At 35.4% G+C, this 18821-nt stretch overlaps 2 protein-coding genes across 2 annotated transcripts; both read left to right on the plus strand.

The window, feature by feature from the left end:
• The first annotated feature begins 1645 nt into the window (after positions 1-1645).
• s100u (S100 calcium binding protein U) lies at positions 1646-9130 on the plus strand. The gene is made up of 3 exons (XM_081377416.1): positions 1646-1725; positions 6935-7067; positions 8557-9130. The coding sequence occupies exons 2-3, from the start codon at positions 6948-6950 to the stop codon at positions 8956-8958; spliced, it is 522 nt and encodes a 173-aa protein (XP_081233542.1). The 5' UTR covers positions 1646-1725; positions 6935-6947; the 3' UTR covers positions 8959-9130.
• Positions 9131-13922: 4792 nt separating this feature from the next.
• s100s (S100 calcium binding protein S) lies at positions 13923-16405 on the plus strand (the record flags this gene model as incomplete). Its single annotated transcript, XM_081376649.1, has 2 exons — positions 13923-14075; positions 15675-16405. 2 exons carry the CDS (start codon positions 13923-13925, stop codon positions 15873-15875), a joined length of 354 nt encoding a protein of 117 aa, XP_081232775.1. The 3' UTR covers positions 15876-16405.
• Between the last annotated feature and the right edge of the window lie 2416 nt (positions 16406-18821).

The following is an 18821-nucleotide window of genomic DNA, read 5'->3' on the forward strand; positions in this document are numbered from 1 at the left end:
TCAAGTATCATATTGCACATGCAGCGGCTTAGATTTAGATCTTCAAGACCGTCAAAGCCAGTTACGATACGTCTTTATTGACACGTTCAGACTCCAACACAATATAAAGCAGGTGCCGGCAGTTGCCTTGCTTACAGGTGTGGCTTGAGGAAAGGGCGTTGGTTTCTTTTGAATATAAGGGAGATTTAGATCTTGTTTGTAAGTGCTATGCTGAAGTAAACTGAATACACAAATTTTGAGCTGCCTGAAGAACATTGGCTGTCAATTTAAAACTGCCTTGAGAGATGCATCAAAATTTTAATTTAAAACCTTTAGCCCAATAATAGACGACTCATGTGGGGTGCACAAAATTTTTTACTTTTTATGGAATAAAAATGAGTCAAGAGTGAACTTTGTAGCATGATCAAAAAAGATGTTAGGCGGCGTGACTAAAGCATGACCATAGTCCACACAAAGTGACAGCAGTCAGTACAAACCACTTTACATAGGCGGTGCCTCTTGTAAACACAGATAATCATAGTAAAGTTCGGGCACTGGGATATGATTCACTATATGTCTCCCCTGAGACCTGTTAAAGGCTGTCTGGAGATTTATCACAATACAAAGCATTCCAGTTAGCAAGAATCTTGACCATATTAATTCCTGCGGCATTTAAAAAAATAAAGCTCTTAGTCGTCTCTATATTTCATGTGAATTAATGTATTAGAGGCAAATATTTGCCCCCTGGAATTGATTTTCAGGAGCAGTTTTTACCCTTATTTTCTAAGCATAGGCTATATAAACATGCGGAGTGTCATTTATTTATGACACTTGGACTGAATAAAAAAATTAAATAAGAATAATTCAAAATGTAGGCCTATAATATGCCACAAATCATTCAGTGCTTTGGAAATATTTGTCAGCACTGTGTGAAGATTACACACACAAAAAAAGTTGCTGCCTTAAAAAAATAACTTGGATGTTTAAGTCATTTCAACTTAAAAATACATTAAACTGACTAACAAACATGAGTTGAATTTTGTATAACTTCTCAAAATAAGCGATTTTCAACTTTTTTTAATGAGTTAAGGCAGTGTAAAAACACTTTTTTTTTTAAAAAGTGTAGCTCTCTACTACCATTACGGAGGATTTTGATCCAGTTTACAGGAAATGATTTATTTATTTTTATCTAACAGCTAGAAACTAAATTCATTACTTTATAAGACTACGAAATGTTGTAAAAGATAAAACAATGAGGCATTATGTCCCGAGCTATAATTTCTGACACTGGTGCAAACATTGTGCAGGTAAGGGTTAAAGTTTTTGTACTTCCCACTAAAGCTCCATACAAAACTCACCGTGCTCAGCCATGATTCCCAGTATAATTTCTACAGTGAAACTATATTCACGTATGATAATGTTTGATGTTACAACAGTAGACATCATTAGAAATATCAAATTCAGCCTATGAATCATCTCAAAACTCAAATGTCCTGTTTAAAGCAACTAAATAAGTTCGTCCTTTAGTTCCCCTCCTCCAGGTACACGCCCTTTCATTTGTCAGAGTCAGGGGCAAAAAACGTTTACGAAAAAAAATCACGGAAGAGATTCGAGTCTGACAAGTTTTTTTTTTTTTTTTTTTTTTTTTTTTTTTTTTTTTGGAGGTAGGGAAGAAAAGGGAAAGAAAAAAAAAGAGGTTTACTGCAGCTACTGCGAACTGTCAATCCGCTCTGTCCCCATTTTAGGGTAAGTGCTTCAAAATACGTTTCTTTTGCATTACAGACTAATACTAATAGCCTACTTAAAACACAAAACTTTGAGTTTTGAACTTGTGAGAGTTTTTGTAAGTGTCAACGCCACGTTTTAGGAACACCCTTCGACCATCCTCAGCCAGCTGAATCTGAAAACATCTGCCGTTTTCGCACACAGTCAATGCGTATCTTTACGTATTTGCTGAACTATTCTTCAGTGATTTGAAGCGGTTAATCGCGTCGTTTTATTAAGACTACGCGCCAACAATTACACAATTGATATCAGTGACTGCTGCTATTGTATTGCATTGTATTTTAAATGAATCTTAAAATAAATATATTTTGATCTTAAATAGACTTTAAAATTGCTTTAAAAGGATAAAAAAGGTTAATTTTTTAAAAAATGTTTTAAAAATAAAATAATGTAAAACATCAAATATAAATAAAATGTACTTCATATATGCTATAAAGATCAGGCTATTCAAGTATATAATTATTTTAATACTTATACTATATGTATAATATAATTGTAGTCATATATTAATTCTAGATGTTTGCAGATTATGACATTTTAAGTCTTCTGTGCCAACATTAAATCAAGTCCAAGTCAGAACTGTGCTTCTCAGAACATTTAGGCTAACAGAGAAGAGAAGCATTTAACACAAAAGCTTTTTTATCGACGCGTGATTTCAGTGTGTAGAAAATAAGAACTACCTGAAGATTGTTCCCCACGAGTTTTTATACACTGGCAAAGTTGTTCCTGTGTGAATTTTTAATGGCGCACGCGAGCGGCGGGTATTGTCTTTACCGTGATCGAGCGCGCGCGTATCACGTTCGCCCGTTTGGAAACGCAAACCTTTCAATCTCTTTTGCGCATTGGAGAGAAACGGTAGAGTGCACGAGTGTCCGTTGTTAAACTGCACATGTCGGCGTCCCTTTTTCCTTTTTTTTTTTTTTTTGAGGTTGTTTGCACGGATTTATTTATTCATTTCGTCTAGGAACAGTAAAAGGTCATGTCTGTTTTGGAGAGTCACTTAAGTAGCCTAATGGAAGATCTCGCTTCATTACTTTTTATTAACCATCCACGTGCCGTCTGTCTGAGAGAGTTTTGGGTTAAAGCTCGAGACTGTCTAGGGTAGCGCGCACGGAATCGCCAGGTCAGGGGCCAAAGCCGTTAATAATTCATAAGTCTTGACGACTGGCACTGGATAGGGTTGAGACCGAGGGTTGAAAGAGTCAATAGGATCAGTGAACGATGCCTATAGTCACTAGAAATATGATTGTGGAGAGAAGGTTAGGTGTGTAAGACTTGTGACAACAACACAGCATTGACTTCAACAGAGCGACGGCCTTTTGATCTAGGGCGCATGTAGACATTGTTTGTACAGTGGATAAGGGCTGACTGGATCCTGACTGTACAGTAGGGGTTGTGACTCAACAGTATTTTGCCACCTAGATGCACTATTTCAGTCAGGATGCTGCTTTCTGCGTTAATAGGTGCTTATGAGAATGCTGTCTAGGTAGGTAGCTCATAGGTTTTGAGACAGCCTTGAGAAAGTCACTTATCTTGCTCATTTATAACTAGGCTAATCTTTTTATGACTTAAACATATACACACTGGTTTTATTCTTGTCAAAAAATAATCTCATTAGATTATATCCAACAAAAGGAAATTTGCAGGGTCAAATCAGGTGAAAAAACAACTGTGTGTTTTACATTGTTTACATTTGCCTTTTTGGTTAAGGTATGCACAAACCAATATTTTTCATATATGTTTAAAATTATATTCTCCGATTTAAAGTTTATATTTGTATGGCATATATGGACATTTTATAGTAGCAGACACTTTTGTAGCATGCAAAATCTTTTTCAAATAGCATTTTTTCAGTCAGACCATTAAAAAAACCCTCTTAAAAATCAAAGTTTCAAAAGAGGTTTTCATTGAGGAGAAACATTTTGGGTTCCCCAAAGAATCTTTCCTTAAAATAACCTTTTTTTTTCTTAGTGTAAAGAACATTAAAAAAAAAATCTATACCACTATAAAGAACCTTTTGTGCAATGAAAAGGTTCCATTGATTTGGAAAGAGGTTCTTCATGGAACCATTGATGCTACCTTTATTTTCAAGAGTGCATGTTGTAACAGACAGCATTTTAGGGCATCATAGGTGCAATGGCATTCAAAACATGTCTGTGATGCCCAACACTGAAGTCTAGAAAGGCAGCCTGCTAGGTTTTGAGATGTAGTCTCAGATGAGTATGTAGGGTTTATACTCAACAGCCAATATGAAGTATAATATAGTTTATTGCTGCATTGTGACACCATTAGCTGAGTGTGCCAAGGAAGAAAACTAGTCTATTTCCTGCACCATTCCACCCGACACTAGCGTAAAAGAGTCCTTCTCACTTTCGAACAGCCTATGAAACAAGAAACTTTAATATGCGTACTGCGTCATCTCTGTATCTCCTTCTCTCTCTCTCTCTCTCATTAAATTAGGCTAATGGTCATGTTTCTTAATTGCTTACTACCTGTCGATGTGGTTATTACTGCTGATAAGAGGAAACTCTGTGTGAATGTGCGTCAGCTAATTTGGCGGCATTAGAAACCGTCTCGGATGACAAGCACACCTACACAGATTTTGACCTCCAATAACAACCCAAAGAGCTCCTTTGCTGACCGCTGGATGTCACTGTTTTTTTTTTTTTTTTTTTGTACAGCTTTGTTTGTACAGCTATGCAAATTACAAGGTTCCAATCCTCATCTTAACAAGCAAGCCGTAACTTTCTGGTTAAGTCTGAATGACTTGCGTAAAAGAGCAATGATTGGTTGTGTTTTCTATCTTTGGCAGACACTTAGTTCTTTTGTTCAAGATTTTATCAATGAAATGAACCTTTTTTTTAATGCATTGAAACATTGGTTCCTGCATTCTGCTGTTCTTATAACAGGATCATTTTATATTATTGCCACTTTTAGAGGCAGTCGACTACCTATTATAATATTTAATCATATTTTTAAATAAGCTTTTATTTTTATACTTTCAGTTTTCATTGTAATTTTATTAGTTTCACTAATTTTGTTATGTTTGTCATTTTTATGAGATTTTGTCTTTTTTTTATATAACTTAAACTTATGTATTTTAGTTAGATGCCAAGGCTATATTTACAAATTTTGTGTAAGTTTCAACTAATATTTATATTTCATACAGAAAATGGTTTTTAATAGTTTTACTTTAACACTTTACAATAATGTTCATTTGTTAACATCAGTTAATTACCTAAATTAGCATGAACTAAGAATGAACAATACTTTCACAGCATTTATTAATCTTAGTTAATATTAATTTCCACATTTACTAATACGTTATTAAAATCAATAGTTGTATTTGTTAACATTAGTTAATGCACTGTGAACTAACATGAACAGCTCTATTTTTATTAACTAAAATTAACAAAGGTTAATACATACTGTAACAAATGAATTGCTCATTGTTAGTTTATGTTAGTTAATACATTAACTAATGTTAACTAATGAACCTTAGTGTAAAGTGTTACCAGTTTTATTTAACAAATAACAACAACACTACAGATGTCTTTACTTATTGTTGCCGCTGCATATATCAAACACGCTTTAATGGAGGTTTTCGGAAAATTACCCAAAAATCTGATCTTCATGCCGAACATAGCTGAGTTATGACCGTCTGCACCTCATCAAAGAATCTGAGTAATGCCATGTCTTCATTGAGACAAGGCGATTGGCTATTGGCATTTCCTTCGAAACTTTGACAAGCCAGTAAAAAATTGTGTAGTGGAATGCGAGAGAGAGTGAACGTGTGCCTGCATAGGTGAAATCTTATCCGTGAGAAAAGAAAGAAAGAAAGTTAAAAGCAGGACTAAATTCTTTATATTAAAAGAGGTGTGAAGAGCAAGAGGAACAAACTACAGAAAAAAGGAGTGAGTGAGTGAGTGAGTGAAAGAAGGGATGTTTGAGCTGTCGGTAATCCCTTGAGAAACATGAAGCCGCTGTGTGGTTTGGTCATCGGTAGATCAGATGACCTATCAAAGATCAGGACAGCCACTGGCGACTTGCCTCTTTCTTCTCTCTTCCCTTATCTGCAATTGACTGTCAGTTCTAACCCCCAAGATTTCCATTCTCCACACCCTAGTACACTCTCAGGTACTGTGGCCAGAGTGTTGTCTCTAACTTGTTAAGAGCTTGGCATGTCGCCAACCACCGAATGACCCCACTCCTTCATAGGGTTAGGGTTTGTTTATTAAACTTATATTTACATTACCGTCAATGCATGATGGGATACAACATTAATATTTGTAATGTCGCTAATCAATATATTATTATTTAGATCGAATCTATCTATCTATCTATCTATCTATCTATCTATCTATCTATCTATCTATCTATCTATCTATCTATCTATCTATCTATCTATCTATCTATTGCAATTTCCCTGTTAGATTGCTATTATCAAAGCTCATGTAATTTACTCTTTAAAAACACTAATATATAATTTACAGTTAAATGCACACTACTGTTTAAAAGTGTTTTTAAAGGAAATTAATACTTTCATTTAGCAAGGATGCATTACATTGATTACAAAAGATTTCTGCTTCAAATAAATGCTGTTCTTTTGAACTTTCTCTTAATCTTAGAGTACTGAAAAAATATTAAGCCCAACTGTTGAATAATATTGAAATGTTTCTTGAGCATCAAATCAGCACATTAGAATGATTTCTGGAGGATCATGTGACACTGAAGACTGGAGTAATGATGCTGAAAGTTCAGCTTGGCATCACAGAAATAAATGACATTTTCAAATATATTCAAATAGAAAACGGTTATTTAAAATTGTAATATTATTTCGCAATATTAGTGTTTATACTGACCAAATAAATGCTGCATTGGTGAGCATAAGAAAATTCTTTCAAAAACAAAACAAAAATCGTAGGCCCTACTTATCTTTTGAACGGTATTGTAATCTTTAGCAAATCTAAAAACAAATATTTTCCATGTTTATACTGTACATTATAATGCTGTGATGCTTAAATTCACATGTAGCATTTAAAATGATTGATTTTTAGTATTTCATTTTTTATTTATTTCAACAAAATAGTGTACAGTAACATTTTGTTGGTCATATCCGTGCATCCCTAATGTCAGCTGTCTACTAAATGTTCTTTTCATCTTGTTGTAGAGCGAAAGCAAAGATGGAGGCAGCAATTAAAAACGTGGTGGGTGTCTACCTGAAGTCGTCCAAGGGCAAGGAAAGCATCGGAGGAAAGGAGTTCGAGAGCCTTCTGAAGAGCCAACTGAAGAACATTCTGACGGTTAGAAGCTGCGTTCAGTTTTGTTAAATCTAGCAAAAACATTATTTGAAATTCAGCCATCATTCAGTTACCATATTCGTCTTTCAGTACACTCGATTTTTCCATGGCTACAGGTCGGCCCTGGTCTATTTCTTTTTTGAGCAGTTCCTTATTATCTGGACTTTGATGAGCTGAGCAGAAACCAAACTCCTTTGTTGCCAGCTAGCATGTCCTGAGTAAAAGTGATATAAAAAAAAAAAAAACACCTAATTACTTCTTGTGGCCTGCGTATTCACAACAAGTACAAATAGCGATGCAGATTAACACTAGGCGATTTCCTATGCAGATATTGACTTTGGACTATATTAGGGGGAAGCACAGGCGAAGCACTGCTACTTGGGCGCAGAGATATCACGCCCAAGTAGCAGTGCTTCGCCTGTGCTTCCCCCTAATATAGTCCTTAATATATAAGTCAATATCTGCCTAGGAAATCGCCTAGTGTTAATCTGCATCACTATTTGTACTTGTTGTGAATACGCAGGCCACAAGAAGTAATTAGGTGTTTTTTTTTTATTTTTTATATCACTTTTACTCAGGACATGCTAGCTGGCAACAAAGGATTCCATTCATTATGCTAAGCTAAGCTAGCGCCGACCCTGTCAAACTAAAACAATGCATGCACTGAGACAAAAATGCATTTGCCCACCTATCTAAATGTAGGAAAGAAAGTGAATAAGCCCTATTTCAAAAAATGGTGGAGTGTTCCTTTAAGCTTCACCTCCCTCTTGCAGATGCTATGTTTCCATCACCCTGCTTTTATGCGCATTTTGAAGTATCGCATCAGAAACGAGTGATAGAAACACAGATTTTGGAAAAAAATCCCTTAATTTCACAAAAACGTTTTTACGCTCGCTTGAGGTGGTTTTTGCGAAAAAGAGTTGATGCGAATAATGGGAGATGGAAACGCATTTGCCAAATAAATTCTGACGTAGCGAACATTAAACCACGTGACTAATCGGCTGTTTCCGCTGATGGTGTTTTATTTACTGTTGGTTACTAGGTTACCGACACCACCGTCATCATCAACTTGATGGAAACGCACCTAATTCGCATTTGTTTGTTTTTTGCGAACTCTTTTTTTTCTGATGTGTTTACTGGCGTGAGGGTGGGACAACCTGTCACTCACATGAGATCGACCAATAGCAAACCACAACCATCCAATCGATTCCCAATAGACAAAATCAAGTCCTAACCCTACATTTTTTCTTGTTCAAGAAGCTGCTTCTAACAGTTAAAGTTGAGGCTAATGCTACGCAAGCCTCAGATATCCATCACAATAGAGAAGAAAAGACTTCTATCTTTAAAAAAAATCCATTTATTAATAATAATTTAGAATCTATTTTGGATGTTGTATCACTATCAGCAGTTTAAATGACCATTTAAATGACAATCAATACAAGCCACAAACCTGTTGCATGAGAGATTAACATCTGAGGAACTTTGTGTTTAGGGCTCAGAGGACAATGATGCAGTTAAAAACATTCGTGAACAGCTTGACAACAACCAGGATGGGAAGGTCAGCTTCCAGGAGTATATGAATCTGGTTGGCTATCTGGCGCAGACTCTCAGCGACCAGCGTTGTTTGGAAAAAGAAGCACAAGCAGAGAGTTCAACCCAGGAGACGCAGGCTGATGCGGCAGCCAATGCAAAGGCAGAGCCCAAGGCAGAGCCACAGGCGGCAAAGGAGGCGGAGAAAGAAGACAAGCCAGTGGTCGAGAAGGCAGCGGCCGAAGAGCAGAAGCCAGAGGAAGAGAAAAAAACAGATGTGGAACAGGAAGGAGCGAAAGCTGAAGAGAATAAAGCTGAAGAGAATAAAGCTGAAGAGAAGATCAAAACAGAGGAAGCGTCGTAGGAGCTTGAGGAAGTCGAGATTGTCGCGATTCAAATGCTTCTGTGTTTGTTTTATTCGTCATTTTCATTATTGTGATATTTTACTACATACATTCGAAACCTGGCCAATACACTACCAATTTTATTACTACAAAGAGGTGTAGCATTCTTAATAATACTAATTTCTGATTGTATGCAAATTAGTTCATGCCTGTGATTCATTTTTGTAATAATAATGTGTGTGTGTGTGTGTGTGTGTGTGTGTGTCGACAGCCCCAAATGTGACAAACGGCCATAGGGGTGCAATAACTTATCATTATGTCCTTTTGTTTGAGCCAGATTTGTTGTAAGGGTACTGCAACCACTGTATCCCCTCTCCAATATCTCCACAAAACATCCGTGAATGAAGAACAGACATCGGTTTTATAGCTTACATTTAGGCATTATTAAGTATCCATTATGTTTGTGCCACTTTCTCAGTCGACTTCGGTGCTAGTCGTAAATGTACTATGTATTTTCCAGTGTTGCAGAAGTGTAAAAACAGCACTTTTGTTTGATGAAATGCCCTTCTGCAGGAATTTAACATATTCCGTCGCCATTCAAATGTGGGACTTGCGTTTGTGGCGCACATGGGAACACTATGCAGTCCACATACTATGTTGTTCACATTTCCGGGCCTTGTTTGCATGCGAATAAACAGATTTGCTTTTGAATAATGTAGTTTTATGGCATGCTTTCTGGCTCATGTACTTGGATCTAACTCTCTCTGACATCCTCCATTAGCTGACTTTCACATGCTGTCCATCTTAGTGCTTCGCCTCAAGAGCTGGAATATCAGATGCTTAGTGTGCTTATGATAGCTGACGCTCAATAATTAAAAGCCTTTGGGATGGAATCCACACCAGGGGACCATCGTGGCCCCGTGGGAGCCCCAAGTCATCCCACAGTATTGGTTCACTAAGGTTAGACCCCTGAAGACAGTTAATAAGATTGACATAAGAATCGCACTTCAGTAATCACTCATTCACATTTATCTTAACCATATTCGCCTCCACATATTTAGGTGTTTTTCTTTTGTTTTGTTTTTTGTTATGTGTTGGTCTCTAAAGTGGGGATATGGCTTCTACTAAACACCTTTGCAAAGATTAAATGTCTTGAAAGACTATATTAACATAATAATTAACCAGTTTAACTTATATTTTGCACTTTTAAACACATTTAATACTTGTGATATGATCACAACTAGCATGTTAGCCTATGTTTAGCACATAGCTAGATACCCAGATAACATGGAACATTCTCAGAACTTTGGTTAACATTCTGGCAAGGTTGTGTTAAAAGTTATGAACATTATTCCTAGAACGGAAAGTTGTCTGGTCTTTAATAATGTTCTCAAAACGCTGAGAAAACAAAAACATTATCATTCATGGAACTTTTTTTTCCCCCTGAAACGTTTTAGTTGGACATTGGTCTAACATTTTTTATGTGTTACTAATTGTTTCAGAATGTTTAGAGAACATTTAAAAGTAACTTTCCCATGTTTGAAAAATTATAAAATGGAATGTTCCTTTAACATTTGAAAAAAAAAAAATCCTTTTAAAAACATTATAGATAGATTCAATCTAGCTAATAATATATTGATTAGTGACATTACAAACATTAATGTTGTATCTCATCATGTATTGACGGTTATGTTAGTCGTGTTCTAGACAACCCATGTGACAACGGCCTGACGAGGAACCTTATCTAGCTGTTCCTTGAATTTTTCACTAATTATCAATGATTCAATGAATTTTGATATCGCATCTAGTGTAAAGTCATGAGACATTTATGAAAGCAATAACATGGAAGAAGAAGAGACAAATGCACAGGTACTTTCACTATATAGCCATTAAAGCAGCTTACATAATACATTTTACATACTACATTATGCATTATACAGATATGTATAGCCTACATCAGTGAGAAATCCTACGCTGCCTAAAAAGGGCTCATTTAGATCATGCTAATGAGCTCTCGTTTATCTCATGCTGTCATGTATATCCTGGCCATCTAAAACCGCCTGTTTACTTTGGTGTGTCCGACTCCAAATCAGTCGTGTCTGGTGGTGTTGCTAGGCCTCATTAGCATTATAACGTCATCACACCTTACTAACGTTTTGACCATGTGGTGTAAACTGTAAAATTGAACTTCAAGCTTGATGTTAATCCAGTTTTGTCAGTCAAACAGAAGTAGTCACCAGCTCTACCTATAGGTAACATAAAACTGTCTTTTGAACAAATGCATGAGTTTTTCATTAAGTGTAGCTGCTCAATACTGCTCAACTGACCACATACTTCATTTTCTATGCTGTATGATTGACCATCTCCAGCTACTCAACAATAAAGGACTGTAATGCAAACTCCACTGGCCTGTAGAGTCTTCTTGTGTCGAGTCAACTGGCATGACGGGGTCAAATGGCCCTTATATTGGCAGGTGAACTAAAGGAAGAGAGTATGGGAGGGGTGCCGAAACTGAAGATGCGGGAGATGCTCTTGAGAAAGGAGGGGGCAGAGTGAGTGATATTTAAACCCCAGAGGTTCTCTCTCTCCCCTCATCTGTTCCTCAGCTCTCCGGCTGTCTATCACTATCTCCTGCACTTCATTACAGACAAAGGAAGCTCTCCGTAGGCATTCAGGTAAGACAGACAGCTCAGACGAGAGAAAGGACTCCTTTCTCTCACAGCAGAAAGCTAATTATTGCTCTTCCCGATTGGATTATCTACTTTTCTGCTAGTCTTATTCAAATATGTTCATAGCTCAGTGCTATCTATCTATCTATCTATCTATCTATCTATCTATCTATCTATCTATCTATCTATCTATCTATCTATCTATCTATCTATCTATCTATCTATCTATCTATCTATCTGTCTATCTATATAGTAGGACTAGTGCCGCACGAATACAGGTAAAGTGAAAAACTTTCCAAAATATACATTTTAAAATATATCCATATACAAATATAATCTAATAATTTAGTGTCCCACTTTACCTGTATTCACTATACATGGCAATCCTTAATTTATGGTTATGTCATTGATTTTGATTTATGTAAATGTCCTTTTTGGGTCTATATCATCAAATGAGTTAGATTTAGATTAAAAAGCATTTGTTCTTATGTAAATAAATTAATCTCTTCTACTTTACATGTCAAAGAACGGTCAGTTTCCTTAGTGTCACTAGGTCACTTGGTGTTACGTTACCATTCTCATCTTGGTTGTCATGGCCTCACTGTGTCCGTTCTATTCTGATACGGCTAATGAGGATGCGCTTCTTGTTTCCTTCTGTCCTACAAAAAAAATGTGCCATCATTTCACCTTTTAGTTTACTTTTTTCCATTTGTCTTATGTTCTATCTTCTGTTGCCTTATAGCCGCTTTGTCCTAAAAAGCTTCCAGTTTTAATGGCTTTGCGGGACATTAAAACTATTCTGACCTTTCTAGTTAGTGTCCATTTCATGAACAATGGTTCTCGGTTTTAGTTCCTGAGAGCTGTAGAGTTCACCAGTATTTGTTCCAAATCCGCATGTTGCCATTTGAGCTTCCTAATTAGGCACTCTCTTAGCTTAACTAATTAGTTAAATTAGATGGTGAAGTACTTCAAATAAAGAGCTGAGCACGAAGGCCTCCGAAGGCCTCTAGAGTAATTTAAAGTCTCAATTCAGTTATGCTGCTATTTAATACAGACATGTAAGAAATGGGACAACAATAATGCATTTTACCATTAAATTGATCTTAATCCATTTGTAATTATTAATTTCAGTAATCAGTCTATGCTTTCTTCTTCATTTTACACTGTTTATTTTGGTTCTCATGATTATATTCTACAGAACTCTTTCTTCCACTTAACTTTGGCCTCTATCTTCAAAATTAACTAATGGATTTGCTTTAGGACAGTTTCAGGTGCGCATTGTGTGTGTTTGCGTCTTCACGAGAGCCTCGGATTACTTGGAAGAAGCTTCCCTGGGGAACTTGCCAGTAGTTTTATCTTCATTTTGACAGTTTTATGTTTCACTTGTGGTTTCCATTTGAGAGATGCGGCCTCTGTTACATGAGCAACAGATGATTTAGCTGTGAGCAGGCAAGCGTTCACATACAACTAATGAGTGTTCAAGACAGAATACTAGAACAATTGATCTAATCAGGATTTGGATGTACATCTAAGTGTACCTATACACTTAAAAATCAAGGTTCCAAAGTTTTTTTTTTTTTGCAGTGACACCAATAGAAGAAACATTTTTGGTTCCCCAAAGAACCTTTTAGTGAACAGTTCTTAAATGAACCATTATAATTGAAAGATTCATGGATGTAAAAGGTTCTTCATGGGGAACCATCGATGCCATAAAAGAACCTATATTTTTAACGGTGTATGTCTCTCATAAAGTGCCAAAACTTCAGAACCACAGTACTAATGTTAGAGGTCTAACGTTACCTCTCTGTGTATCTGGGACATCAAAATTACATGTTAAGTTGGTTTCTAGAAAACCAAAATACAGCCATAACACTGAAGCAAAACGTTCAGCCTTCCATCAGTACTTTTGCCAAATGCTGTTCATGCTCTTTCTCGTCTTCTGTTGCACCTCATCAATGACTGTGTCTGTTTCTACATGCGCAGTAGCTTGCTGAACCCGGAGAGAGAAGATCCAAGATGCCACGCTCAAAGTGTGATGTGTAAGAATGTTGCTTTTTGAGTGACAAACCCCTAATCAGAACCTCTAATTTTCCCCTAAATCAAATAACCCCCCCAAAACAGTAAGGATATTATCTCAAACAAATGATTGAGAGAACATTGTTTTCACCCATAGTCCAAAACGTGTGTTTGTGCCAGCATTGATTGAGCCAAAGCTCCACCCATGCTAGTCATGTGACCATACATGCAGCAGGGTCTAGCGAGGGGCGCGTCATGTCATTGTATCTAACCTTTGACCTTTTTAACCACCTTGCAGCATGTCCAAAGAACCCAGCTCCAACTTGGAAAGTGCCATGCAGATGCTCATCAAGACTTTTCATAAGTATTCCGGGAAGGAAGGAGACAAATACACGCTCAGCCGAGGGGAACTAAGGGAACTGCTGACGGAGGAGCTGGGAAATTATCTCGGGGTGAGAAGAATTATGCATAATTACAAAACTTTTGCATCTTATTTTACTTATTTTATGTACTGGCATATTTCAAAGCCAAATCACAAATAACATATTAACCAAAAAGAGGGCGGAGCTTGATTTTATCCTTCAGGATTTGATTGCATCATGCAAAGTGGGTGTTCCAAATCAGAATGGAAGCATGGGTTTGGAAGGGAGTGGTTGATAAAAAAAAAAAAAAAATCTGGATTATTATGCACCAATTCATTGTTAACAATAAGTAAATGACCAAGTATTAAGAAATGAAATAGTAAATCAATCAATTTTGATTTAGTTTTAGTTTTCACTTCAATTTAGTATTTACTTCTTCAAAAAATATTATAGAGGTTTTTCTTTCACCCCCCCCCCCACCCCCACACACACACACATTAATTCTTCACAACTTCTGCAAAACAGATTACTTTAAATACCTACTAAAACAAATGTGACACAACCTGTTACACAAGCTCAGATTTGCATTTACAGCAAGTTACAGAAACGCCCATATGATAACTTTTTAAAGGTTCAGTGACCCTGTAATTGTCTCATGCAAACATCATGTATGTGATTCAGCTTCTGGCTCTTTCGACTGAAGTGCACATACATTCCCTGTCATTAACATACCCAGAGTTCCTCCTGCAACACACTTTGCCATAATATTTTCTACTCAACTTATAGAGTTTTCAGGGTTTCAAAATGAAATTATCACCACATATTGTCACTTTCGCCCCATTTGCATTTCACTTTTACACATATTTAGCACATTTATACATACTTTAAGAAAAAAAAAACGTACCAGGACATTAATCGTTGAATTTCCCTACATTTAATTTAACCCTTTAATTCAAATTCTAAAAAACAAGTGAAAAACCTCTTCATATTAACACAGTACATAGGGCCCAGTAATGGATAGTAACTGATTACATGTAATCTGGATTACATGAGATTCCAAAAATTAAGTACTTGTAATTAGATTATATTATCTTCGAAAATGCTCGTAATCAGATTACAGTTACTTTTTTATTGATTACTTTTTACATATAATTCTCTATATTAATGTTGGTTAATGGTCACAAGACATGCAGGTAAACAGAATATATATATATATATATATATATATATATATATATATATTTAGTAATTGTTATTTTTTATACAAAAATTGTATGATTCAATTATTTATTAGCTTTTCCATCAACTCAAGAACCCTGCAGTTCCTTCACAAACCCTAATTTGGAAAACCCTGACGTAATGCAATGTTTAATGGACTTCATGTTGTTGATAAAGAATGGAATATATTTGCATTCTCTTTGTATTTTCATTTAAATATGCTACAAAATATTCCTATTCAATTCTATGTGACAAACAAGTTAGGTCAAAAGTAATATAAAAGTAATCCAAAGGTAGTCAAATTACACCACCTAAAATGTAATCTAATAGATTACATAACTAACAATTTTCATCATGTAATTTGTAATCTTTAACAAGTAATCTACCCAGCACTGATTAAGCCCTAACCATTCAGACGTTTTTTATAGTGTTTTGATACTCACTTTAAACTTTCTTTTTGTCTTCCCACAGAACGCTCAAGATAAAGATGCGGTGGAACGAGTGATGAATGACCTGGATTCCAATAACGATGGCGAGGTGGACTTCACCGAGTTCATCATCCTCATGGGGGCGCTGACCGTGGCCTGCAACGACTTTTTCCTGGACAGCCCGGCGCCCAAAAAGCCCGACGGCAAGGACGATGCGGCTTCAACAGAGGAAAAGAAAGAGTAATGAGCAAATGCTTCAAAAACAGAGAGAGAAAACAGAGAGAAGTATTAATAGGTTGCATGGTTGAGAACAAGAGAGTGCACAAGTTTCATCCATTTCTTTAACCGGGACCGACAAACCTAGATCCTGGAGGAGATTTCTCTGCTTTTATAATTCAACCCAAGCTGTTAATATACTTTTAAAGCAAAACTGACAAACCCCAAAGGCAAAGACTTGGGGGTTTGACAGAAACACACATCAGTGCAACTATTTTCTTTCTAGCTAATGAGAAGTTCTTGAGTATAAGGGGTTTAAAAATCTTTCAGGATGGGTGCCTTCTGTTTCATATAAGAACACATGACCACAGACATTATATATGGCTATATAGAGTCTGTTTTTGGATGAAGATATGGCAGCAAAGTGTATTACGAGTGCAATCAGTGGCTACTTACTTGTAAGTGTCAAAGCCTGTTTAGAGAGAATGGGATTGGAAATAGTGTGTTATTGGACAGTTATGAATGCTCATTTTTAATAATTCTGAACTGTGACTTGACAAACAGATGTTGAGGGATTTATACTTACATCTTTCATTATGATGTAATTATAAATACCCTTTACTGTTGACAGCAAGCAATATTTCATCTACTTCATGGTTACCATAAATTCTGAACAGTGTTCATGATCTATGAATCTAATAATTCAGTGTTGAAGATGTGAACTTGGTTTGTCTCTTTCTTTGCATCTATTTTTTAGCCTATTTTTATTTAATAATCAGTATGTAACTTCTTAATTATAATAAACGTGCAACTGACCTCCATGCATTTGTCTCATGTTTTTTCTTCATTCATTTTTTATAAACATTTATCATATTGGATGTAACAAATTGTTTTCTGTCATGATTATTGATTAGTTATCTCTCCGATTAGTATAGTTTAGTTTACTAGAGCAGTGGCCGGTTGCATAAACTGCTTAGATTAGTCTTAAAAGTTAGTCATCTAATTTTTCACAAGTCAGTTTCATAAAAAGGTATATTGGTCTAATTTAAATCTGAAAAGTAAGACTCATTCGCCCTATTGCTAGTTGTCAGATTAGTTCTTAAGACACAGTCTTAACTTTTTTCAAATTGTCATTGTCATTTACTTTTTTTGAGATTTCAAATACAAATGAATGAATGTTTTTTTTTTAATTCACACACACCAAATTTGATAATATTAATAATATAATATTATTAATATAAGATAATATTTGATATAAGTGTGTTCAGTTTAGTCTTAGAATGTTTCAGGTAGTCGTTAAGTGATTCCCCGGCTTTAGAATAATTGTGATTGTTTTAATATTGATAGTTAATATAGTTTTATGGACATTTTTAAAAATATTAAAACACCTTTTAATAAATAATATTTTTAAAATAAATATAAAATATATTTGATATTTTAAAGTAAACTTGATCAAAAGTAAATATTTTTCCAGAAAATATTTTTAATAAGTTATCTGACACATTTGTAATTTTAAAGGTACTTATTTAATTTGATTTTCTTTATAACATCACTTTTTTTTTCTTACACAGAATATCAAAAGGTTTGAAATGTGAAACTGACCTCCATACATTTGTTTTTTGTTCAGTGATTCTACATGTAATCTCTTATAAATATTTATCATATTGGATGTAACAAATTATTTTCTGTTCTGAACGTTTTTTAAATATTTCAGATACTAATGATGCTTAATGTAATATATATATATATATATATATATATTATATTTTTTTTTACATTAACATATACCAAATTTAATCATATTATATAATGCTTTCAATATATCAAGCTGATCTAAAATCGTGAAAGTAATTGTGATTATTTTAACACTGATAACTTTGATTTTTAACAGTAGAAGAAATTTGTGCATATAGTTTTGTGAACATATTTACAAAGATGTAATTTTTAAATACAGTAAATGTAATAAAAAGTTAATATTTTACATTTGCTTCATGACAATATAAAAGCAAGTTATTTGACATAATTATGTGTTTTTAATGTTAATTTGGCTGTCTTTATACCTGAACAGACTATTGTTAAATGAGTCATTCTGTCTGTTCCAGCATCAAACAGCACAATCGGATCATGCCGGAAACAATGGCATATTTGCATGAACTAACTAAGGAACTAGTCCCTTTTAGGCAGAATTGTTGAAGTCAACTGCCTTTACTCCAGAGAAGTGACTTTGTTTAATGGTTGACTAATGTGTCTGAGATATTTATTATGAATCCACAAGAGTGGGGATTCCCGGTAGATGTGTGTAAATACTCAAAGGTGCTTGCTTCAGCACATCCTGGACTTGTTGCTCACTTCCGGCTCAACCTGTTCGACCTGATCTACTACTAGCCATGTTTACTCAGGCCTGTAAGAGAGAAACAATGCTGTGTTTGAACAGGACAGAACACACTGCACAATGTCTGTGATGATGCTGCGTTCATACTTCCAGAAGCACATTAGTGTTAAGCTCAGAGCTCATCACTTGATTCCAGACAGTCATGTTGAATCAATTATGAATGGTATCTTTCATTTCAGTGATATAAGCATTTACTGGTTCGTGTTACATAGCAACTGATCCGCATGTTGTTGTATTCATTTTGCTCTAGTGAAACAAATCTTCTTGTCACATAGTGTGCTTTCAACAGAGGTGCCTTCAGATGAAGATGAACAAAGCTCACACTGCATAACCTCACGTCGTTCATTGAGATCTAAATCAGATATGCCTGCACATGTAATGGCAATGACATCATCAGCAGGATGGCTTTTACAAACCTGTGGTTGATACGGGAAGCATGTCGTGTATGCAAATAATCCATTGTGTAGAAATGTTTAACATTTTTCTCTCTTCACCATTGTTGCAGTGCTTTATTATTCACTGACCTAATTACTAACTTAATCTTTGCGTCCATAAAAAAAATATTTTTTATATAGAACTGTT

Source organism: Scardinius erythrophthalmus (assembly GCF_964197995.2).
Source record: "Scardinius erythrophthalmus genome assembly, chromosome: 10".
Lineage (NCBI taxonomy): Eukaryota > Metazoa > Chordata > Actinopteri > Cypriniformes > Leuciscidae > Scardinius > Scardinius erythrophthalmus.

Excerpts from the sequence above, each read along its gene's own strand:
- s100u (XM_081377416.1), top strand. The coding sequence starts at position 6,948 with ATGGAGGCAGCAATTAAAAACGTGGTGGGTGTCTACCTGAAGTCGTCC. Across the intron at positions 7,068-8,556 it reads AACTGAAGAACATTCTGACG|GGCTCAGAGGACAATGATGC; the intron begins GTTAGAAGCTGC and ends CTTTGTGTTTAG.